The sequence below is a fragment of the Peromyscus leucopus genome, chromosome 2 (genome assembly GCF_004664715.2).
Source record: "Peromyscus leucopus breed LL Stock chromosome 2, UCI_PerLeu_2.1, whole genome shotgun sequence".
Classification (NCBI taxonomy): Eukaryota; Metazoa; Chordata; class Mammalia; order Rodentia; family Cricetidae; genus Peromyscus; species Peromyscus leucopus.
In genome coordinates, this window is record NC_051064.1 from 118,532,661 (window position 1) to 118,555,756 (window position 23,096).

The following is a 23,096-nucleotide window of genomic DNA, read 5'->3' on the forward strand; positions in this document are numbered from 1 at the left end:
CGCCTTTAATCCCAGCACTCAGGAGCCAGAGCCAGGTAGATCTCTGTGAGTTTGAGGCCAGCCTGGTCGAGTTCCAGGACAGGCACCAAAATTACATAGAAAAGATAGTCAAATTGGCAGTTGACTCTAACTGGGACAACCTTGAACTCTTGATCTTGGAGCCTCAGCCTCCAGCCCAGACTCTGGATATGTCTTTTGAAGCTCTAACTAGGCTTCAGGCCCTTTTGACCTGAAGTTTTGTCCTTTCCGGTATCACCACTACCTTCTCCCCAGGGGAAATCCCGAGCGTGACACCTCTTGTTTAAATCGCTGGTCTTAGGCTTTTTGGCACCCCCCTTTTTCTGTGGCCGTGAAGCGCAAGCTTTAAGAAGGTCCTTGTGGCCCAGTGGGGCAGTGGTGCATGCCTTAATCCCAGCACTCATGATACTCCTGGAGGTAGAGACAGGAGGATCTCTGTTAGTTCGAGGCCAGTCTCTGGTCTACAGAGCAAGTTCCAGGACAGGCAAAGCTACTACACAGAGAAACCTTGTCTAAAAAAAACAAAAACAAACCAAAACATAACACCAAAAAAGATCTTTTCCAGTCTGATGCAGATTGGGTGAGATGTCTGACAGCAGAGGCAGGCAGAATGAATCGGAAGTGAAACCAGAGGCTGGGAGGGCAGTATAATGTAGCAATAATCCCAACAAGATCGATTATGGCCAGACCAGAGTTGAAGGCAAGATGCAGCTGATCAAAGTATAAGCAGAACTGATTCATTTTTAACTTTTTTTTTTTTTTATGTACACGGGCTGCTTCCCCCTAGGGTGGGGTTCAAGAGGTCAGCCTTGAATGTGAGGAAGACAAAGCTTTTATAGTTCAGGGGGAGGGGGTTTCCAAATGCGGGGGTGAGGGGTAGGGGGGTGGACAAAATAGGCTGGGTTGGAGGATCGTGACAAACAAGTTAGTCCTAATGACCTCTTGAAACACAGGCATGGTTGCAAGGTGGGCACAACAAGGTCGTCACAGGGGGTCGCATAAGCTCTGAAACAAAGGTAGGGTTGTAAGATGGTTGCTGTTGTTTTGTTTTTTTCCTTCCCTTTCCAAGGCTTCAGGCCTGTCAAGAAAGTGATCTACCACAGAGCTACACTCCAGGCAACTGTCCAACTTGGGAAGTTAACAAGGTTTGAACCCTCCTATGGGAGTCAGGATACCAGGAAATATCGCACTGACGACCCTGTGCGCGTAGGCAAATGCTCTGCCATTGAGCTCTGTCCCAGGATGCTCTAGTATAAGGGCCTGCCTGTGCCTCTCTGTGTAACCTGCTCCCCGTCTGTGGCCCTCCCATGTCCCAGGCAGTGACCTCGGCAATTACTGTATTGATTGCTCCCAGGAAGTTTATGATGTGGAAGTGATCATAATCCTCACTAGGAAATGAAAGCTCACAGGGGGTGGCACAATTTCCCCAAGGTCAACTCAGCTCCCCAGGGCCAGATCCAATACCTGAACACAAATTGGCCTGACTCCACTGGTCACAGTTACTTGACTTCCGTGGGGTTGCTGGTCCGGCGTCCTTACATCTGTCTGCCTCCCATATATCACTGTTCCTCTTCCTAGTTCTTTCTCCTTCCAGCATGTGAAGCTGGACCGAACCTGAGATTTTTCTGAGCTCTCTGTGTGTCCATCCCTGAATAGGGACGCTGTCAGGCCTCCTGCTCTGTTGAGCGAATGTTCAGGACTCCTGGTCCCCCTTTGCAAGTCAGAGTCAGTAGCTCTTAGTCAGAACCTAAGGGGAAGGTGAGTCAAGAGTAAGAGGCTAGGCTTCCGACTCGGGAGGAAATGCTGGGTTAATCAGTAAGGAGGTCTCGGGTCCTTGGTGGGACTTCAGCCCACCTCATGGGTTTGAGGCCAGCATGGGATACACAATTTTTTGTTTGGTTTGTTTTGTTTTTTTGAGACAGGGTTTCTCTGTGTAGCTTTCCTGGAACTCGCTTTGGAGACCAGGCTGGCCTTGAACTCACAGAGATCCGCCTGCCTCTGCCTCCCGATTGCTGGGATTAAAGGCATGGGCCACCACCGCCCGGCCTGGGATACACAATTTTTAAAATTTCCACATGAACAAAAAGCAAAATGGAGGAGGTGGTGAGGGAATTCAGTGGGTAAAGAGGGTTGCTATGCAAGACTGATAACCTGAGTCCCACCCTGAGAGCCCACACAAAGAGGGGAAAGATTCCACAAAATCAGTTCCACAAAACTGTCCTCCGATCTGTACATGCACTTTGTATACATACAGCTATCATAATAATAATCAAACCATTTTAATTTTTAAAAAGTGTGAAGGTGCCTGTGAGATGGCTCCACTTGCCTCTAATAATGCACGTGAATTCAGTCCCCAGGACTCACAGGATGGGAGGACAGAAATGATTCACCTACACACAGAATAAGTAAGTAAATAAATGTAATTTAAAAATTTAAGGGGCTGGAGAGATGGCTCAGAGGTTAAAAGCACTGGCTACTCTTCCAGAGATCCTGAGTTCAATTCCCAGCACCTACATGGTGGCTCACAACCATCCACAATAAGATCTGATGGCCTTCTTTTGGCATGCAGGCATACATGCAGGCAGAACACTGTATAAATAAATCTTTAAAAATTCTTATCTCTCCCCACCCCACCCCCCACACACAACTGCTAATAGCTGGACTATGCTTCATGATTTCCTCCTGCTCACCTGAGTACTTCATATAACTAAATGTTTTCAGCAACTCAATGCAACTGGTGTTGGCATCTCCAGTTCCTCTTGGTGAAATTCATTGATTCCACAAAAAGAAGTTAGGTTGCTCCGGGCAGTGGTGGCTCATGCCTTTAATCCCAGCACTCGGGAGGCAGAGCCAGGCGGATCTCCATGAGTTCAAGGCCAGCCTGGTCTACAGAGTGAGATCCAGGACAGGCACCCAAAAACTACACAGAGAAACCATGTCTCAAAAAAAAAAAAAAAAAAAAAAAGAAGTTAGGCTGCTATGGTGGCATATGTCTATGATCCTAGCACTTAGAAAGTGGAGGCAGGAGGATCAGGAATTTGAGATCCTGCTGGATTACACAGTTTGAGGCTACACTGAATGGCACTAAACTCTGTCAAAATAAATAAATAAATAAATAAATAAACAAACAAACAAACAGCTTGTCTGAGATCATGAAGCTTGGAGAGCTTGGGAATGTGGGCAACCTGACTGCACACCCCATGTCGTTAAGTACTCAACATCCCTGTGGGGGGGGGAGTTGGGGGGTTGAGGCGGTGGTTGGCAGGCAGGACCAGCAAGAAGAAAATGGAGAGGCAGGGCAAGTGATTTATGGATTGAATGGTTCCCTTTCTGGGATCATAAAGCTGGGAGAAGGGGACCCATCCTCAGTGGGAAGAGAGATAAGATAATTTAGGAGAGCCGGCAGATGGGTTCCTTCTCCTTCCTGGGGCAGATTCAGGTCATGAACTTCTATGCTAACTCTGTGGGAAATGTTCCCAAAGTAGAGAGCTGGTGTTAAGTACAAGTGTGAGAGTCATGAAGGTGTGGGGTACAGGGTCTCAAGGAAGCAAAGGAGAAATTAAGGAAGGAAGGGATGGAGGGGGAAGGGAACGGAAAAGTCTAGAGATCAGGATAAGGAGAGAATTCCTCCTGCTGGGCAGTGGTGGTACATGCTTTAATCCCAGCACTAGGGAGGCAGAGGCAGGCAGATCTCTGTGAGTTCAACAACAGCCTGGTCTACAGAGTGAGATCCAGGATAGCCAGGGCTACACAGAGAAACCCTGTCTTGAAAAACCAAAAAGAGAAAAAGATTCCCTCCTGTGCAGCAGAGACCGCCCTTTGCTGGTAAGCAACTGCAAGATGAGTCTCCTCTGACCACACTCGAAAGGAGTCTAGATGAGTCCACCACCCTTTACCTTCATTGTTTTGTCGTTTTTGTTTTGTTTAAGGGAAGGTTGGTTGGAGACAGGGTCTCATGTATCTCAGACCATTCTTAGCTCTTGCATTCTTAGCTCTTCTTTCTGGGAGGCACTTGCCGGTGAGAACCTGCTCACAGTGAGGTTGAGAGGCAGGCAGGCTGTCCCTCCTGGGGTTGAGTGGAGGCTGCTGTACTACAGTGAAAGGAGCCGCCTAGACCTCTCCCTGCTCTGAGGTTCTAGTTCTGACTTAATCACTGCCTTGGCTTTTATCTGACAAACAAACGAAGAGATGAAGGCCCTGGTCATCAGTGATTGTAATCCCAACAACTGGGAAGCTGAGGCCGGAGAATAAGCTCCAGGTCTGCCTGGGCTACATGCTGGCATCCTGTCTCAAAAAAGCAAAAATAAGCCGGGCACAGTGCTGCACGCCCTTAACCCCAGCACTCCAGAGGCAGAGGCAAGCAGATCTCTGTGAGTTCGAGACCAGCCTGATCTACATAGAGAGTTCCAGGACAGCCAGAGCTGTGTAGTGAGTCCTTGTCTCAAAACAAAGAAAGTCACAAAAAAGAATTCACAAAATAAGCATTACTTTTTAAAAAAGCAACACTAAACAATCAAACAAACAAAAAGGCTGGAAAGGGCTGGCTAGAGGGTTCAGCAAGCAAAGGTGCTTGCTGCCAAGCCCGATGGTGTGAGTTCAAACCTGTGTTGTGGAAGGAGGAAAGAACTGATTCCCACAAGCTGTCCCTCTGATGGCCACACTCAGATCATGACAAACAACCAAATAAATAAATTAAAACTATTACTCTCGCCCTGCCCCAAGGTCAGGGACCACGACAGTAAATGGAGAAAAAAAACGGTAAGAACCAGAGTTGAGGGCACTTGAGAGAACAGGTCTGTGGAAATGACAGGACCCATGTGCTCAGGAGCTCCCAGTACCTGTGGGTGCCTGAACAAGACTGGCACGTGATCGAGCCAGGCAACATTCTAGCAAAGGAGGAGGAAGTTCACAAGCCCCGCCTCTAACTGAGGAGCTATGGACAGTTCCGGCTTCCAGGGGAGAAAGATTTGTAGATTTGTTAAGGGTGTGGCCTCTAGTAGGTTGAGCCGACTCCAGTAGATCTCCCTATACTCAGGAGCATATGGGCAGCACAATTGGACTTCATGGGTTAGGAGAGAGAGAGAGAGAGAGAGAGAGAGAGAGAGACAGAGAGACAGAGAGACAGAGAGAGACAGAGACAGAGAGAGACAGAGAGAGGGAGGGAGGGAGGGAGGGGGAGGGGTGGGAGGGAGGGAGAGAATTAGAGAGAAGGGAGTTGGGGGTAGATTTAGTAGTTGGGGAGGAGGGGTGAATATGATCAAAATACTGTATGAAATTCTCAAAGAATTATTAAAAATGCTATATTTTGGAGCTGGAGAAATGGATCAGCAGTTAAGAGCACGCACAGATTATATTGCTCTTCCAGAGGACCTGGGTTCAGTTCTCAGCCCCCACGTCAGGCAGCAAACAACAACCTCAGCTCCAGGGGGTCTAACGCCATCTTCTGACCTCTGTGAGCCCATGCACGCACATAGTGAACATACACACACACACACACACACACACACACACACACAATAAAACAAACGTTTAAGAGAGAATGAGTTGCCAGGTGGTGGTGACACACACACACAACTTGAATCCCATCGCTGGGGAAGCAGAGGCTGGCAGATCTCTGAGTTCAAAGCCAGCCTGGTCCATAGGATGAGTTACAGAGTATACAGAGAAACCCTGTCTTGAAGAACTAAAAGAGAGAGAAAGAGAGAGAGTTGCTAAGAGCACCTAGGAGTCAAGACGCTGGACACAGAACTGAAGGGGATGTGCATCGTGCTGAGTTCCTGGACTCATGTCCTCTTTAACCCCATGGCATGGATGTGGGAAGTGCCTATCAGAGCCTGGGACAGGGCCTGGCACTGTGTTGAGGCCACTGATGTCAAGGACCCTGATCTCAGTACTCAAGTCCTGCTCTAGGCTCAATCAGACAACTCCCAGCCTTTCAAGCCTAGAAGCTGTGGCTATGAGTCCTGCCTCCAACAGGACCTGGTTGTGTGACCTTGAGCAAGTCATGTGCTTCCTGGAACCTAATCTATGGAACTGGATGGATTCCTACATGATGGAGACGTGGTAAAGATTCCATTAGAGGAAGATAAAATGGTGTCCTGGACACAGTGTCTGTCTGTCTGTCCCTTAAGTCAGTCAGTGCTCTGCGATCAGCAGCTGCTATTATGACCACAGTTCCCCCTGAACTGTCATCTCCCTGGAGCACAGGGAAGTAAGCCCTATGTTCCCTAATTTAAAGGACATTGGGGTCACCTGCGTGAGTTGTGGGGTCAGGAAACATGGCACTTTTGCTACTCAAAGACCAGTCCAGCCCCATGGGGCTAGTAGCACACACCTGGTTCCCAGGAACAGCCAGATGACGACAGATAGATAGCCTCCATCCATCAATGACAGCAGCAGTCCAACCTAACTTTATGGACCCAGCATCTACTTAAGACTGTGAAGAACAAAGTCTGGTCCAGTTCCCCCAGGCTGCTGCTGAGAACAGGTATGAGTGGAGGTTGAGGGCCCTGGGGCTTGGGACACAAGGTGAACAGGTTTCAAAGGGAAGCACCAAGGAAAAGTAGTGGCTCTGATTTGGGGTTCGGTCTGGCTTTATTTACTTACTTTATCTATCTATCTATCTATCTATCTATCTATCTATCTATCATCTAATTCTGGTGTTTTGCCTGCATGTATATCTGTGTGAAGAGATCAGATCTTGAAGTTACAGACAGTTCTTAGCTGCCATGTGGGTGCTGAGAATTGAACCCAAGTACCTGGAAGAGCAGCCAGTGCTCCCAACCACTGAGCCGTCTCTCCAGCCTCTTTCTTTGTTTTGAGACAAGGCCTTGCTATATAGCATGGGCTGGCCTTGAACTGGTGACTTCCTGAGAGCTGGGATTGGATATATATGCCATCATACCTAGCAAATTGGGGCTCTTGTCCTCAACACTTCAGAATCTAGTTATCTCAGCTCCGAAGGTAGAAAGGTTGTGGGAAACCTCCGTGTGAGGGGTACAGAGCTCAGCCCCACTTTGCCCGACTCCATCCCGGCTTCAACCATGTTCTGCAGAGGACGGTTTGTACTTGTCTCTCCTACAGGGCTTCAGCCCCTCGTCTACAGACGCGGTGAAGATGAGTAGCCAGAGATGAAGGAACTTTGCTTGGGGTGCTAGGCTTAGCGACGGGAAGACCAGCAGAGAAGAGGACAGTTGTGCGACCTTCTGCGCCAGCACCATGACGGTGTCTTACACTCTCAAAGTGGCAGAGGCCCGCTTCGGAGCCTTCTCTGGCCTGCTCCTCCGCTGGAGGGGCAGCATCTACAAGCTCCTGTACAAGGAGTTTCTGCTGTTCGGGGCCTTGTATGCTGTGCTCAGCGTCACCTACCGGTGAGCGCAGCTCTGAGCCCTGGCCTAAGAGGACCTGTGCCGCCGGCCTCCTACCAACCCAGGTCTCTCTGCCTGACATGCCCTAGGCTGTGGCTGACCCAGGAGCAGAAGCAAATTTATGCCCAGGTGGCCCGATACTGCAACCGTTCAGCAGACCTCATCCCTCTGTCCTTCGTGCTGGGTGAGCCCACCCTCACCCTCCCACCCCCGCCCCTTGTCCTGACCCTTGGGTTGAGGTGACAATTCTTGGCAACAATGGCCTGCAGTCAACCAGCAAAGAGAAGGGTTAGAGCCTGGGTCCACAGTTTCCTCTGGGTTACTCCTTGCGCGTCATTTGGGGGACCCTCAGTCTTCACTGGCACAAAGACACACCCCTTGGCCTTATAACCCCACTCTGGTTACCAAATGGGAGCCAGAGAGAAGGGATAGCCCCTCCCTCCCCTCATGGAAGAAAGGTCTCAGAGTCAACAGTAACCCCACCTCGGACTCCCACTTCCCTCTTCCCCGGCAGTTTGCATCCTCTTCTTCTTCTTCCGGGCCTGACTTTCTCAGCAAGGCCATGGGACCGGAAGGGCCATAGAGTCCAATGGAGGACTTCCCTAGCGCCTGGCACCTTTCTTTCTGCCTCTGCTATCCATGGTGGCTCACTAGGTTTCTACGTGACTTTGGTGGTGAACCGATGGTGGTCTCAGTACACGAGCATTCCACTGCCGGACCAGTTAATGTGTGTCATCTCGGCCTGTGTGCATGGCGTGGACCAGAGTGGCCGTTTACTACGCCGAACTCTCATCCGCTATGCCAACCTGGCGTCGGTGCTGGTGCTGCGATCTGTCAGCACCCGTGTGCTCAAGCGCTTCCCCACTATGGAGCACGTGGTGGATGCAGGTGCCTGGGTAGCCGCAGCCCCTGGGTGGGTGGCTGGATGTCTTGGCTTTCTTCCCGTGATGGAAAGGTCTGACCCTTAGGGGGCGCTCCAGGATTCCAGGGAAGCCAGTGGGTTTAAGGGAGACCAGCCAGAGGCTGGACCACTAGCGCCCCTGGCGGCATGAGATGTCTGCACCTTACCCTCTCCCCCCCCCCCCGGCACCCCCACCCCCCCCCCCCCCCGCCCCGGCAGGTTTCATGTCTCAGGAAGAGAGGAGAAAGTTTGAGAGCTTGAAATCTGATTTTAACAAGTACTGGGTCCCTTGCGTCTGGTTCACTAACCTCGCCGCCCAGGCCCGCAGGGATGGACGAATCCGTGACGACATCGCTCTCGGTCTCATACTGGAAGTAAGTCAGTTTAGGATTTGGATCATTGGTTCTCCTAGCACTAGCTTCAAAATAATAGCTTTGGTACTTGACCCTTAAAAGGCTCCAACTATATACCGCACACTTCTTTGGGGGGGAAGGGGATACAAGATTACTCTCCATAGCTCAAGCTTGCCTGGAACTCACTGTTTAGCCCAGGCTGGCCTCAAATCCATGGCAATCCTGCCATTGTCTCACAAACTTTGGGATTACAGGTGTGAACCACTAGGCCCAGCTACGGAGCACTTTGGAAGCACATGCTTAGGTTGACTCCCTTAGTGCCTGAGGGCTATTCTCATCCCCCTTTCACAGATGAAGAAACTGAGGCACAGAGTTGAAAAGCCCCTCACACGGCATGTTAGTGAAGCTGGGATTCATAGGCGTTTTGGCTCCAGGCCCAGAATGTTGTTTGCTACCTTCCTACATTGCTTCCTACCCGAAGCACCCCAGCCTGATAGCCTGAGAGCCGTGGGGCTCGGGCTGGCCCAGGTCACCTTTGTGGAGTCCCCTGCCCTCCTCCTCATCTGCCTTATTTGTCTCCTCTGACCTCCCGTCACCCACTCTCTCTAGGAGCTGAACAAATACCGTGCCAAGTGCAGCATGCTGTTTCACTATGACTGGATCAGCATCCCCCTTGTCTACACCCAGGTAACTGTTTCCTGTGGTGTGTGAGTTACTAAGGGGCCTTGATGGCTCTTCACCCGGGCCAAGTCGGTCTCAGGAGACACTGAACTGTGAGGGTCATCCTCAGAAACCTTACTCTACTCCCATGGGTAATACCCTTGTCCCTCATCCTCAAAAATCTTCCTCCACACCTGTAAAGAGAACTGTCTTGATCCAGGCGGCGGTGGCCCACGCCTTTAATCCCAGCACTCAGGAGGCAGAGGTAGAAGCAGGCAACTCCCCGAGTTGGAGGCCAGCCTGGTCTACAGAGCGGGGTTCCAGGTCAGCCAGGGCTACAGAGAAACTGTTTTGAAAAACAAAAACAAAAAAGACGATCCTGTCCTGCCAGGAGTGGTAGCACACACCTTTAATCCCAGCACTCAGGAAGCAGAGGCAGAAGGATCTCTGTGAGTTCGAGGACAGCCTGGTCTACATAGCAAGACAAAAAGATGAAGCTGTCTCCATTGCAACTGGCACCCAGTTCCTGCTTGATGACTTGCCAGACCCCCCCCCCAGGCCCTTGCAGACAGGGATTGGGTTTCTTGCTGCCCCTCACTTTTCCCTCTTCAGGTGGTGACGATAGCCGTTTACTCCTTCTTCGCCCTTTCCCTGGTCGGCCGACAGTTTGTGGAGCCGGAAACAGGGGCTGCCCAACTTCAGGAGCCTCTGGAGCCAGACAAAGAGGTCTCTCCAGCCCTGGGGGACCTGGACATGTTTGTGCCTCTGACCACGTTGCTGCAGTTTTTCTTTTACGCTGGCTGGCTCAAGGTCGGTATGGCATCCTACTCTGTAGAGGTGGGCACAGATAATCACTATCACACTGCAGTGCTGGGCAGTGGGGGGGGGGCTCTGCACCTAGAAGACACCATTTCTGCAATTCATAGGTAGCTGAACAGCTCATTAACCCCTTTGGTGAAGATGACGACGACTTTGAGACCAATCAGCTCATAGATCGAAACCTGCAGGTTAGGTGTGGGGTAAGGGGCAGAGATAGCCAGGTGTGCAGAGAAACAGTTGTGACCTGCTGCTTGCCCTGCTTCTGGCTCAGGTGTCCCTGCTCTCGGTGGATGATATGTACCAGAACCTGCCTCCTGCTGAGAAGGATCAGTACTGGGATGAGGCCCAACCTCAACCACCCTATACGGTGGCCACAGCCGCTGAGTCACTGCGTCCTTCCTTCTTGGGTTCCACTTTCAACCTGCGGTAAGTCGAGATTTGACATGGAAACCGGTGCCCAGTCCCTGGCCACCCTATGGGGATACAAACAAGTCCTCTGAGAGTCAATCCTTGTCTATGTCCGCCCTGGCACCGGCAGCATGAGTGATGACCCTGAGCAGTGCCTGCAGGTGGAGGCGTCCCCAAGGTCCGACCTGCCAGCAACCGCCACCCAGACCCCGCTGCTGGGCCGCTTCCTGGGCTCAGGAGCGCTCTCGCCTGCTATAAGCCTACGGAACTTAGGGCGAGCACGCGGCGCCCCCAGGACCCCGCATCTGCTCCGCTTCCGGACCGAGTTGGGTGGTGAGGAGGCTGCCAGCCGTATAGATGAGGCAGAGGAATCTGGCGATGAAGCCCTGGAACCTTGAGAGCCCCCTCTGCCGGTGGCGGCCACCCTGCCTTCTTCCCCGTTGGTCCTATCAGCCGCTGCTCAGAGCAACTTCTCTGGACAGCGGGTTGGCCATTGGGGAAAGCATCTGTGGACAGCTCTTGAAAGCAAAGATGATGAGGAGAGCTGGGGGTGGGGTGTGTCTCCTTTAGTGTGAAGTGGGATAGATTGCTTGGGGAGGCGAAACTAGAATGAAGAAAAGGCCAAATATATAGGGCTGGCACACAGAGGCAAGGCTGCCTTTTCAGGCGTTGGGGAGCTAGGCCAACGGTCCACAACAGTAGGGGAACATCAGCATCCCCGAAGTCTTGCCTGGTGCCCAGCCCCAGGCTCTAGGTGCCGCATTCGGTTGAGCACAGGAAGTGGCACTTCTAGTTTTGGGTCGATGCTGTGCTGCTGGTCTGGGACAGCTGTTTTAGAATCAAGTGCGGGAAAAGTGAAAGGCCACACGCTCCCTAGCCCAGTAACCTCACTCTGAAGGCAGGTCAGCGGGGATGGCGTGGGGCCTGTCTGCAAAATGCTCGCGGTTTGTTTGTAGTGAGAATATGTGCATTTGTTCACTGTGAATCACGACTGTTTAATTTGGCATTTGCCTAGGGTGTAGGTGGAATTAGGATTGGGAACTTGCCCTGGTGGCCCAGCACTTAACCAAGACCAGAGTTGTAGAAGCAAGATTTTCTGACTTTTGCTTTTGTGATAGGACAGCTAATGTCAGAACCAAGGAAGACAGCTAAGGATGGAAACACTGGAGTGTAGACAGGACCTCGCTAAATCACCCAAGCTGGCCTTGAACTATGGGATTCTCCCACCCAGCTTTCCAAGTGGCTTGTGCCAATGGGACCTAGTCCTACCTATGTCCTAAATCCCAAGACTATTTTATGTGGATGTTTGCATACATAAGTGCACCAGGTACAGTGCCCCTAGAAAGCCATTGTATCTTACCTCCTGGAACCTCAAAAGTGAGCTTTGGGAGCTGCCGTGTGGATACTGGGAAATGAACCTGAGTGCTCACCTGAAGAGCCAGAGACATTTCTCCAACCCTCCAATTTTTAAAATGAAAACTGTATTGCATTTATCAGTGTGTGTTGTTGAACGGGTGTGGGTTCACACGGGTCTGTGGGAAGACACAGCGCATTTTAAGGATGTCTTAGCCTTTCCAGCTGCAGGGGGCACTCAGCCTCTCGCAGACTGAGACACCCTCCCTTAGCCAAGGGCATTTTTATTGTCCAATTTACACTTTTATCAAGTTGATTTCCATATCCCCCCTAACTAAGCCTCCAAAGGGACAATGCCAAATGAAAATTCTCAATTAATGAATATCAGTTTTCCGGTTCCCAACCAAGTCTGCATAGGCTTTGTACCCTTGGGAGACTCTCAGACAAGATTCACAGAGGGCAACAAGAGAAACAATACATAACAGAGACACAAATGGTGGATTAAGGCTAGGTGCTAACACCAGAGCCAGAGCAGGTGGAGCCCAGTGGGAATTCTCCCATCAAGTGTGTGTTGGAGATGCACCTTTGGAAGCAGCCTGTCCATCCACCCTATGGGTTCCAGGGACCGAACTCTGGTCATCAGGCCTGCAGTCATCTCAATGGCAATTAAACAAAAGCCGGGGGTTGGTGGCGCACGCCTTTAATCCCAGCACTCGGGAGGCAGAGGCAGGCGGATCTCTGTGAGTTCCAGGCCAGCCTGGTCTACAGAGCGAGATCCAGGAAAGGTACAAAGCTACACAGAGAAATCCTGTCTCAAAAACAAAAAACCACAAACCCCCTCATTAGAGGGGCTGGAGGGATGGCACAGCAGTTAAAAGCACCCATTGCAGTTTCAATGAATCCAATGCGCTTTCTGACCTTGGGCACCAGACAAGCACATGGTACACATATATGGGTGCAAACAAACCACTCATGTGCAGGGGGAAAAAAACCCTCATTGGGTCAGGCCATGATGGCACATACCTTTAAGCCCAACACAAGGAGAAGTAAAGGCAAACAGACCCCCATCAGTTCAAGCCCAGCCTGGTCTGAAAAGTAGAATATTACTTTTTTTTTTTTTTTAAAGATTTATTATGTATACAATGTTGTCTGCATGTATGCCTGCAGGCCAGAAGAGGGCACCAGATCTCATTGCAGATGGTTGTGAGCCACCATGTGGGTGCTGGGAATTGAACTCAGGACCTCTGGATGAGTAGCCAGTGCTCTTAACCACTGAGCCATCTCTCCAGCCCCCTCTTCCATCTCTTCCCTCCTCAGATTTCTCCTCTATATATTCTCTGCTTGCTAGCCCCACCTATCCTTTCTCTTCTTGCCTTGCTATTGACCAGTGCTTTATTAGACCACCAGGTGCTTTACACAGGCAAAGTAACACAGCTTCCGAGTTAAACAAATGCAACATCAACAAAAGTAACACACCTTAAAATATTCCAACTTTTGGGGGTTTTTTTTTTGTTGAGACAGGGTTTCTCTGTGTAGTTTTGGTGCCTGTCCTGGATCTCGCTCTGTAGACCAGGCAGGCTGGCCTTTCCCTCTCAAGTGCTGGGCTTAAAAGTGTGTGCCATACAGAGGGAAAGGGGGGAAAAAAGGCATATGCCAATAAGTCTGGGCACTTATAATTAAGAAGCTTCCATGTGGAATTTTTTTTTGGGAGCTAGGTGTTGGCTCCCTCCCACAAATAGTAATTAAAAAAAAAAAAAAGCCAAGTCTATATAAGGAGGTTTTGAAGAGATAGGGACACATACATAGTAAGCCTTCATCTCGAAAACAAGTTTTGACACTTTAAAACCCCATACTATTCCCAATTACTTTCTCATTTCAGATAGACAAAAATTCAGCTACTGCTACAGTGTACCCATCTGCTCTAATGCTCCCCACCAAAATGGCCACAGAGTAACCCTCTGGAATTGTAAGCAAGCTCTCAATGAACTCCTAATTTGATGGGGTGGCAGCACATACCTTTAATCTCAGAACTCAGGAGGCACAGGCTGGTGATCTCTGAGTTCCAGGAGAGCCAGGACCAAAGAGACCTTGTTTTAGAACCTCACCCCTCAAAACAAAAACTTGAGCTCATGCAGGTCGGCGTATGCCTTTAATCCCAGCACTTCTAGGCCATCCTGGTCTACAAAGAGAGCTCCAGGACAGCCAGAGCTGTTACACAGAGAAACCCTGTCTTGGAAAACCAAACCAAACCAAAAACTTCATCTTTGGGGTATCAGACAAATTGTTTGCTTTACAAGCAGTAAGACTTAAGTCTGGATCTCCAAGTATCCATTTAAAAGCCAGGCAGGAGTGAATGGCTCAGCAGTTAAGAGCACTGACTGCTCTTCTAGAGGTTCAATTCCCAGCAAGCACATGGTGGCTCACAACCACCCCATAATGAGATCTGGTGCCCTCCTCTAGCCTGCAGGGATACATGCAGGCAGAACACTGTACACTTAATCAATCCTTAAAAAAAGCCAGGCAGTGCCGGGGCGGTGGTGGCGCACGCCTTTAATCCCAGCACTCGGGAGGCAGAGCCAGGCGGATCTCTGAATTCAAGGCCAGCCTGGGCTACCAAGTGAGTTCCAGGAAAAGGCGCAAAGCTACACAGAAAAACCCTGTCTCGAAAAACCAAAAAAAAAAAAAAAAGCCAGGCAGAGCAAGTACCTGCAATCTCAGCACCAGACAGACAGCCATCTAGGGTTAAGGGATATGACTCTGGGTAGAGCCCCGCTTTTTCTCTAGACTTCTCTGGGAAACCCCAAACACTAACCTTCGCCAGGCCTGGTGGTGCACACCTTTAATCCAGCACCCAGGAAGCAAATGACGATGGATCTGTGAGCTGCAACCAGCCTGGGCTGGAAGCTCCAGGCCAGCCAAGGCTACAGAGTGAGAATACCTCAAAACCCGCCCCCAAACTATTAACCTGTGGTGAAGACATCTTCTCTTGTAACCTGTATGATGTCAAGAGCCTCAATACAATGTCCGGGTCCCCATACTTCCCATGAACCACCTTACCTGGCTGGAAGCACAGCCTGAGGTACAGCCATGTGCTTAATACTCATGAAGGCTAATGCCTAGCACACATACACAAATTTAATGGAACCCTTAAAACCCAAGTCTACAAAGGAAAGCCAGACAATACAAGCATGATTTCAATAGCACCCCATTATTGTTAGAGAACCCAGTACTGAAGAGCTCTCAAGTCTCTTCCACGCCAACTTGCTCCAGGTTCCCCGAGACCCAGGAATACTGGCATTACTCTAGGTACTGCTCTAGCTAGCCATGGGGCCTCCGACAGCATGCTCACACAGGTAGACAGTGAACAGTGAAGATGAGAACTTTTCTTCAGCTTTGCTCAGAGCAGGGAAACATGACTAGCCAAACATTCCGACAATATGAATATAGAACAATAAACACCTTTATTACATGAGCTATGAATGATGCTTTATTTGCCTTTCCGGGCTTTGATCTTCCTCAGATAGAACTCCAGCTCCTTGCCTTCTAGCACGTAGCCATCTGCCCGGCCACACTGGCCTGGTCTCGAGGCGATGCAGGCTGTAAGAGAACAGGTACTCCTTAGGAAGAGGACACGAGGCCCCTACAAGTCCAAGTTGGTCCGATCCCCAAGGGCAGGCGTGAAGCCAGCTGTCTCCTCAGACACACTTTATCCTCACTTAGAGGTCAGCAGCAGAACTGGACAAAGTTCTCATCACTGAGACAGCCATCAGCCAGGGCATCCACTTCCCCCAACTACCACTCAGAGCCTGTTCTGTTCATGATTTCACTCTTCACCCTCACAGCAAACAACTATCCCCGCTCATGCTTTGTGTGCCGTGTTCAAACCTCTGACGGCCCAATGAACCAGGCAAAGGTTAAAAAAAAAATCGCACACCACCAACTCCTGCTTCCCAACACCACAGCAATCTCACCAAGAAGCTTGCCCTGCTGGAACTGCTCCTCCAGAAGACTGCTGATTTTAGCGTTCTTTTTCCTTTCATCATATTTCTTTTGGATTTTCTTTGATCGTTTTTTGTTTAGTATTTCTTCCTCTTCAGGAGTCTGAGTAAAGAAAATACACATGGCTCTGTCATGAGCAAAGCCCCCAAGCCTTTTCGAACCCAAATTTCCTGATGCTCGCCTTCTTCAGAACTCAGGTATTCATCTCTTTCCTTCAGTAGCAGAACTGGACAGTATTTTCATCACAAGAAGGCAGCACACCCCCTCAGACCCCTACAGGAAACTAACACTCACCAGCTTGGCCCCCTTCTTGCGGCCCAGGGGCAGCGCATAGTGAGACTCATACCACTGTCGGTATGGCGTGCTGTCGATAAGCACGATGCAGTTCTTCACCAGGGTCTTGGTGCGGACCAGCTCGTTATTGGATGCATTGTAGACAACATCAATGATCCTTGTTTTCCGAGTACAACCTGCACACAAGGAAAATTCAAAATTAAGGGGCCAGGGAGGTAGCTCAGGAGAAGGGTACTTGATGTGTCCCTGGCTCCAGTGCACACGTGTGTGTGTACACACACACACACACACAACACACACACACACACACACACACACACACACAGTCTCTCTCTCTCTCCTACCTCATGCACATATGGCAACTACCAGTGTTACCTCCCTCAATCCCAAAAAGGACAGAAAAGAACACCCAGCCTCCGTGCCTAGCCCTTGCCCCACAATCATGTTTTCTTTAATTCAGAAGGTGTTTGTTTTTTGAGACAGGATTTGTCTGTGTAACAGCCCCACCTGTCCTGGAACTAGTGCTGTAGACCAGGCTGTCCTTGAACTCAAGAGATCCGCCTGCCTCTGCCTCCGGGGCGCTGGGAATAAAGGCGTGTGCCACCACCGCCCGGCTTCAGCGAGCTTTTGTAGACACCCTCTAGAATCCACCCCAAGCTGCAGGAGCCAGGCAATTAGCTCTAAAAGAATTCTCCAGCTACCTCAAGGTCTTTCAGCAACAGGCAAATACTTTGATACCCCCCAAAGGACTACTTACACTCAGAGCCCCAGGAAAAGTTCCCCACATCCAATCTTAGGGCACGGTACTTCTTGTTGCCTCCTCGGACTCGGACTGTGTGTATACGACGAGGGCCAATCTGGAAAACACAAGAACACCAGAACATGGTCTCAAGAAAAGAGGGGAGACCAGGCGAGGCACCCGGACTAGAGGGAGGTAACAGTCAGTGTAACTATGACAAGTCCTTTCATTGGCAAGTGGCATACAGGTGACCAAGACGGCCATAACCACGCCTAAGGATACTGTTTCATCACTCTAGTTACCTCCAAAAGGAAAAGTCGCACCCCTCAAACACAGAATTCCAAGCAAAAAATACCCCAACGTCCAAGGAGCCCATTCCTAGGCTTCGTTCAAGACTTCCTGGTCCCCAGCATGTTTCCCACTAACCCGGGCGCACAGGCCCTGTTGTCTTCAAGATTTTACCCAGCACGTGGGTATGTGCCAGATGCCCAGTCTCCAAAACAGAGGCACCAGGGCCTAAAAGGGACCACGGTCACGGCATCCGTGCTCTAGCGTGGGTTAGGCGAACCCCCCCGGCCCGACCCCCACCTCGACACGCGCACTCACCTTCGTGTTGGCAGCAGGCCGTCCCAGCTCATACTTCCGCTTCTTGTGGTAGGGCTTTCTCTTACCCCCGGTCTTGCGGCGCTTGTGCCAGTTGTCTCGAGAGATGCCTGTGTGTGGGAGCGGGGACGCAAGCCTGAGCAACCGGGCCCGGGTCCCGGCCACCTAGCCATGCCCCGGGGCAACGCTCGGCGCGGACCGCACGCTCAGCTCTCCAAGGTTGGCCTCCCCACGGCGCAGTCGGGAGTGTGCAGCATACCTAGGTGTCATCATCCGCGTGCGGCCCGCGGCAGCCATGTTGGACCGCTCGCAGCCCGGAGCCCGGGAAGCGGCCGCTGCGATCTCGGCGGCCCAAGCCCACGGCCGGCCCTCCCCACGGGTGCTCGGGGCCCGGGGCCGGGCCGAACGTGCTCCTGGCAGGGCTGCGAGGCAGGATGGAGACGGATGGCGCTCGCTCCCCGCAGCCCCGACCCGGCCCACAGCAACACTCACCCATCGCTCGGCGCTGGCTGGAAAGAGGAAGCGCAAAGCTTCACGGTCCGGTTTCTAAAACGCTGCCCCGCCTTCGTTACGTCTCTTCCGGTTTCCGGGAAGGGACTCTAGGGGGAGAGGTCTTGAAGGCTGGCACTCCGGCACTAGGGGGGCAGATCCTGTAGACTCGGCACTGGGGGGGGGGGGGGGGGGGGGGGGGGGGGGGGGGGGGCTGGCCGGCACTGGAGGGGGGGCAGATCCTGTAGACTCTGGAGGCACTGGGGAGATCCTGCTGGCACTAGGGGCAGATCCTGCAGACTCTGGCACTGGGGGGGCGCTGGGGCACTGGGGGGAGGTGCCGGCACTATGAGGAAAGATCCTGCAGACTCTGGCACTCCGGCACTATGAGGAAAGATCCTGCAGACCCCTGTGGACCCTGCTTCAAGCCCCTTGACCTTGGGCAGACTGGAGGTCCCGCCCGTTGCACTTTAAGCTGAAGTGATAGGTCGCACTTGCTTGCTGTTGTGCTTACATTTTTGTCTTTTTTCTTTGGAGACAGGGTCTTTTGTAGCCTAGATCCTCAGACTCCGCCTGCTGAGTGCCGTCTTTGTTGTTGGTTTTCTTGGTTTTGTTTTCCGGTTTATTATTTTTAAAATTACATTTGGCAGGGCATGACTCACGCCTTCAAAGTCAGCTCACCCGAGGCAGAGGCAGGTGGATTTCTGTGAGTTTGAGGCCAACCTGATCTACAAAGCGAGTTCCAGGACAGCCAGGTTTACATAGACCCTATCTAGAAAAAAAGAAAGAAAATAAAATTAAATTTACCTGGTCTATGTGGGTGGGCAGGGCTCGTGACTGGAGTAGAGGACAACTTGAGGGAGTCAGGTCCCCTCCTACCTGGTGGGACCCGCGTGTTTTGGTTTTGGTTGTTTTTGGTGTGTGGTGCTGCTGGAACCAGAAGCTGTTAGATAGATACCAGGCAATCGGGGGCTGGAGAGATGGCTCAGCGGTTAAGAGCACTGGCTGTTGTTCTTCCAGAGAGAGGACCCAAGTTCAATTCACAGCATCCACATGTCAGCTCACAACTTTCTATAACTCCAGTTCTGGGCACCTGATACCTTCATTCCAATGCATATAAAATAAAGTTAAATAAATTAAAAAAAAAAAAAAGATACCAGGCAACCACTCAACCAATTCAGTTATTAAAGTTTCAAACCAGAGAAAAATGGTTGAGGTGCAAAATGGTTGATGTGCCTATTGAACATATCGAAACAGACCTGACCGCCAGGTTCTCCCAGCATCCCTCAGTCCCCGTCTGCTAAAGGGGACGGCTGGCATACCGGGTTCTCTCCTGAACTCTCCAGCCCAGTGGCTGGGCTGCCCTTCCCCAAGGGGCACTTCCCTACATAGAGAGCAATTACCCAGACATTTTGTTACCCTCCCTTTTTGTACCTTTGGCCTTCAGGCTGCTGAGCCTGGTTCCCTTCTCCTCTTTCTCCCTCCCTTCCTCCTCTCCGCACATGGCCCAGCTCAGTCTGGTCATGTCCACTCTGGACTCTCCCAGATGTCTCTGCTTCTACCTACGCTCTCCCGTTTATCTACAATAAATTTTCTCCTCTACCATACCTAGGAGCAGTCACATCCTTTATATATATTTTTCTTTTCTTTTCTTCTTTTTTTTTTTTTTGGTTTTTTGAGACAGGCTTTCTCTGTGTAGCTTTTCATTCACACCCCAGTTCTGGAATATAATTATTTATTTTTTAATTAATTAATTTTTTTAGTTTTTCGAGACAGTTTCTTTGGGTAGCTATGGAGTTTATTGTGTATGGAGTGTTCTGTCTGCAGGCCAGAAGAGGGCGCCACATCGCATTATAGATGGTTGTGAGCCACCATGTGGTTGCTGGGAATTGAACTCAGGAACTCTGGAAGAGCCAATGCTCTTAACCGTTGAGCCATCTCTCCAGCCCAATACTTTTTAATTTTTCTTTCTTTCTTTCTTTCTTTCTTTCTTTCTTTCTTTCTTTCTTTCTTTCTTTCTTTCTTTCTTTCTTTCTTTCTTTCTTTCTTTCTTTCTTTCTTTCTTTTTTTTTTTTTCTTTGAGACAGGGTTTCTCTGTGTAGCTTTGCACCTTTCCTGGAACTCACTTTGTAGACCAGGCTAGCCTCGAACTCACAGAGGTCCGCTTTCCTCTGCCTCCCGAGTGCTGGGATTAAAGGTGTGTGCTACTACCGCCCGGCAAATTTTTAAAAAATTATTTCTTAGCCACAGAACCAGAGAGGCTATATAGCAGGGGGGACCCTAGGATGACTGTGGCTTATAATAATAAGTTTTGGTTTTATTCAATTACTGGGCAAGTCTCAGTGAAACATTTCACTATTAGGATAAGAATTTATACTGTATTAAGCTGATAATAGAAAAATAAATTCATTAATTTAAAAAAATTATTTCTAGCCGGACGGTGGAAGCTCATGACTTTAATCCCAACATTCGGGAGGCAGAGCCAGGCAGATCTCTGTGAGTTCAAGGCCAGCCAGGTCTACAGAGCGAGATCCAGGACAGGCACCAAAACAACACAGAGAAACCCTGTCTTGAAATATACAAAACAAAACAAAGAAATGATTTCTTTTCGCCCAGCAGTGGTGGCCTACGCCTTTGATCCCAGCACTCAGAAGCAGAGAAAGGCAGATCATTGTGAGTTCAAGGCCTGCCTGGTCTAGGTAATGAGTTCTAGGCTAGCTACAGCTATGTACAGAGACACTGTCTCAAAAACAACTCTAAAATGCCACACTCAGACAGACACACACACACACACACACACACCCCACGAAGCGGGATATTTTACTTTTCCCCAACATATGGAGTATCCAGGGTTCCCAGGTGCTGGGCCACTTCCTGCCCTCCCACCCAAGACAGGGTCTCTCTGTGTAGCCCTGGCTGTCCTGGAACTCACTCTGTAGACCAGGCTGGCCTCCAACTCACAGGATGTTCCTGCCTCTCCATGGGGAGTGCTGGGATTAAAGGCATGTACCACCCCTGACTGAGTTTTGTTTTTTGTTTTTTGTTTTTTGTAACTGGGCAATTTACCCTGCCCACCGCCCAAGCTTTCCTGTCTACTGGCTCCCTGAGGAGGCCACTTGTTCTCAATTCCTTCATCTGTTCAAAGAGGGATCAGCAGGGAAACATGAGGTACTCTGGGGCAGACAGGCTGTTCGCTTGCTTTGGTTTTTGTTTTTTTTTTTTTGTTTGTTTGTTTGTTTGTTTTTTTAGACAGGGTCTTAGCCTAGACTGGCCTCAGACTCACTACGCAGTAAACAATGACCCTCCAGCTCCCGAGTATTGCTATTATGTCCATTGTGGACTCTAGTTATTCTCTGGATTTGAGGAACGACTCTTTCCTCTTGAACTAAGTGTCCACGCCTGTGAGGGCAGCACCTTGTATCTGGTGAGCACTGGCATTTCCTCAGCACGGGTCCTGGAGTGAGCACATGCCCCAGCAGTATTGGCCCGGGGTGGGGGTGGGGGTGGGGTGGGGGTGGGGGGCTCAGTAACCTGCTTGCTCAGAGAGACATTTGAGCAAGGCCTTGCTTCTTCTCTGTGGGTATAAACAGTGGCAGCTGTGAATTTGAAAACAATCAGAAATGACTCCGTGAATAAATCTTCATCTGTGCCAGGAGCTGCTAGTGTTACAGTTACACAGTTAATGAAGACGGAGCGTTTAGGGTAAAGCGGGTTGGCAGAAGAAGAGATTTCTCTCCTGGAATACGTGACTCTACCTTACAGGAACCGCTGCTTGTGGCCAGGGAATCACATCACACATCTTCTTCCACTCACTTCGGTCCTGAGCGGCCACCCAGTCCCTTCTCTCTTCACATCTCAGACACATTTCCCCAGGGTGTCCTGGCACTGCTGTGGCATCCTGCTGGAGCTGACAAAGTGACACACGGTCAGATAAAAGGAGCCAAAGCGCCCAGATCCAAACTCAGCTGCACCGACCAACACACAGCCGCTGAGCCGTAAGAAAGACTTGAGAGTTTGGATACCGGCCACTGCCCAAGATGGCTGCCAAGCATTAGAGGCACTTTTGACTATTATTCTGTCTACATAAGGTTTGGGAGAAGCCATAGAGGGTCCAAGTGCTCTACACCACCTCAGGGCTGGACCCTGTCCCTGTACAATATTGTTGGATCTATGGTTCCATTAGAACATCTAAGCAGTCAGCTATGGCAATGCAGTCGGATTCCTAGCACTGGGGAGGCAGAGGCAGGAGGATCTCGGTGAGTTCACAGCCAGCCTGGTCTACATAACAAGTTCCAGTCCAGCTAGGGATCCATAGTGAGACCCTGGGCCACAGCCACTACAATAACAACAAAAATGCCAAGAACTCCGTCTGAATAACAGCTACAGTTCCATTCCCATCAGCCTCAGCAGTTGCCCAGGACGGAACCGTCCCCTTGTGCACAGAATGAAGCTAGTCTCCTGACTCCCCCCCACACACACTGTCTTCTTGTCCCCTGCCTGCCCTAGCTAAGTAAGCTGGGAACAGGACCTCCTGCCTCAGCATCTCTGCTTGCAGCTAACCTTCCTGTCAGGCCCCGCTCCAGAAGCACACCGCTCTGGTGCCCAGCCAGGCTCCTCCTGCTTCTATCCTCAGAACAACGCCGAGCTCTTGTACACAAAAATAGATAGCATTCAGGCGGACATCTTGGCGGCCAACAAGGTCAATGTTACCAAAGGTGAGCAGAGGGTGAGGGGACCCAGAGCCCAGGCAGAGGCAGCAACCAGGCTCATGCTGGCCTTCGCTGCCCGCAGCCTTACACCTCTGTGAAGGCACCAACAGCTGCTTCAGCTTTTTCATGGGTCCTGGAGATATGAACGAGGTGGAATACATCACCCACTTTGAGAGGCGTCCTTCGGAACCCAAGGAGTGACAGGAACCCCGGGGCAAACCAGGAAGGCCAAGGCTGTGCCTCGCAGAAGCCTGCCTGGCAGCAGGAAGGCTTTGAAGAAAGTGCCACTTGGTTCTGGGTGGGAAGCTGGGAGATAGAAAATGCAGCGGGGAAGAGGGGAAGCCGCTGCTGCCGAAGTCTAATAAAGAGTTTCGATATCTCGTA

The 23,096-nt window shown here is 50.6% G+C and overlaps 2 protein-coding genes, 1 long non-coding RNA gene and 4 other non-coding genes across 7 annotated transcripts; 2 read left to right on the forward strand and 5 right to left on the reverse strand.

The window, feature by feature from the left end:
- The first annotated feature begins 7,236 nt into the window (after positions 1 to 7,236).
- On the forward strand, positions 7,237 to 11,404 carry Best4 (bestrophin 4). Its single transcript, XM_028893186.2, has 9 exons — positions 7,237 to 7,388; positions 7,475 to 7,569; positions 8,040 to 8,273; positions 8,506 to 8,660; positions 9,249 to 9,326; positions 9,912 to 10,109; positions 10,226 to 10,306; positions 10,390 to 10,544; positions 10,657 to 11,404. Exons 1-9 carry the CDS (start codon positions 7,237 to 7,239, stop codon positions 10,922 to 10,924), a joined length of 1,416 nt encoding a protein of 471 aa, XP_028749019.1. The 3' UTR covers positions 10,925 to 11,404.
- A 3,917-nt stretch (positions 11,405 to 15,321) lies between these two features.
- Rps8 (ribosomal protein S8) lies at positions 15,322 to 18,116 on the reverse strand. The gene is made up of 6 exons (XM_028893197.2): positions 18,007 to 18,116; positions 17,518 to 17,624; positions 16,930 to 17,029; positions 16,173 to 16,348; positions 15,851 to 15,980; positions 15,322 to 15,476 (listed from the first exon to the last, which is right to left on the reverse strand). Exons 1-6 carry the CDS (start codon positions 18,008 to 18,010, stop codon positions 15,367 to 15,369), a joined length of 627 nt encoding a protein of 208 aa, XP_028749030.1. The 5' UTR covers positions 18,011 to 18,116; the 3' UTR covers positions 15,322 to 15,366.
- On the reverse strand, positions 15,570 to 15,639 carry LOC114709406. The gene has a single exon (XR_003736921.1). It is a non-coding gene; the product is annotated as a small nucleolar RNA SNORD38 (small nucleolar RNA).
- On the reverse strand, positions 16,061 to 16,128 carry LOC114709407. The gene has a single exon (XR_003736922.1). It is a non-coding gene; the product is annotated as a small nucleolar RNA SNORD38 (small nucleolar RNA).
- LOC114709408 lies at positions 17,108 to 17,211 on the reverse strand. The gene has a single exon (XR_003736923.1). It is a non-coding gene; the product is annotated as a small nucleolar RNA SNORD46 (small nucleolar RNA).
- Positions 17,714 to 17,792, reverse strand: LOC114709405. Its single transcript, XR_003736920.1, has one exon. It is a non-coding gene; the product is annotated as a small nucleolar RNA SNORD55/SNORD39 (small nucleolar RNA).
- Positions 18,117 to 22,285: 4,169 nt separating the features above from the next.
- Positions 22,286 to 23,096, forward strand: LOC119087352. The gene is made up of 2 exons (XR_005090762.1): positions 22,286 to 22,718; positions 22,795 to 23,096. It is a non-coding gene; the product is annotated as an uncharacterized LOC119087352 (long non-coding RNA).

What these genes read in the sequence shown, in the direction of transcription:
- Best4 (XM_028893186.2), top strand. Translation starts at nt 7,237, where the DNA reads ATGACGGTGTCTTACACTCTCAAAGTGGCAGAGGCCCGCTTCGGAGCC. An exon ending in GGAGCACGTGGTGGATGCAG is followed by an intron (nt 8,274 to 8,505) that starts GTGCCTGGGTAG and finishes CCGCCCCGGCAG; the next exon opens with GTTTCATGTCTCAGGAAGAG. An exon ending in TTTACGCTGGCTGGCTCAAG is followed by an intron (nt 10,110 to 10,225) that starts GTCGGTATGGCA and finishes TGCAATTCATAG; the next exon opens with GTAGCTGAACAGCTCATTAA.
- Rps8 (XM_028893197.2), bottom strand. An exon ending in GGCCTGCTGCCAACACGAAG is followed by an intron (nt 17,030 to 17,517) that starts GTGAGTGCGCGT and finishes TGTGTTTTCCAG; the next exon opens with ATTGGCCCTCGTCGTATACA. An exon ending in CTTTTCCTGGGGCTCTGAGT is followed by an intron (nt 16,349 to 16,929) that starts GTAAGTAGTCCT and finishes CCTTGTGTGCAG; the next exon opens with GTTGTACTCGGAAAACAAGG.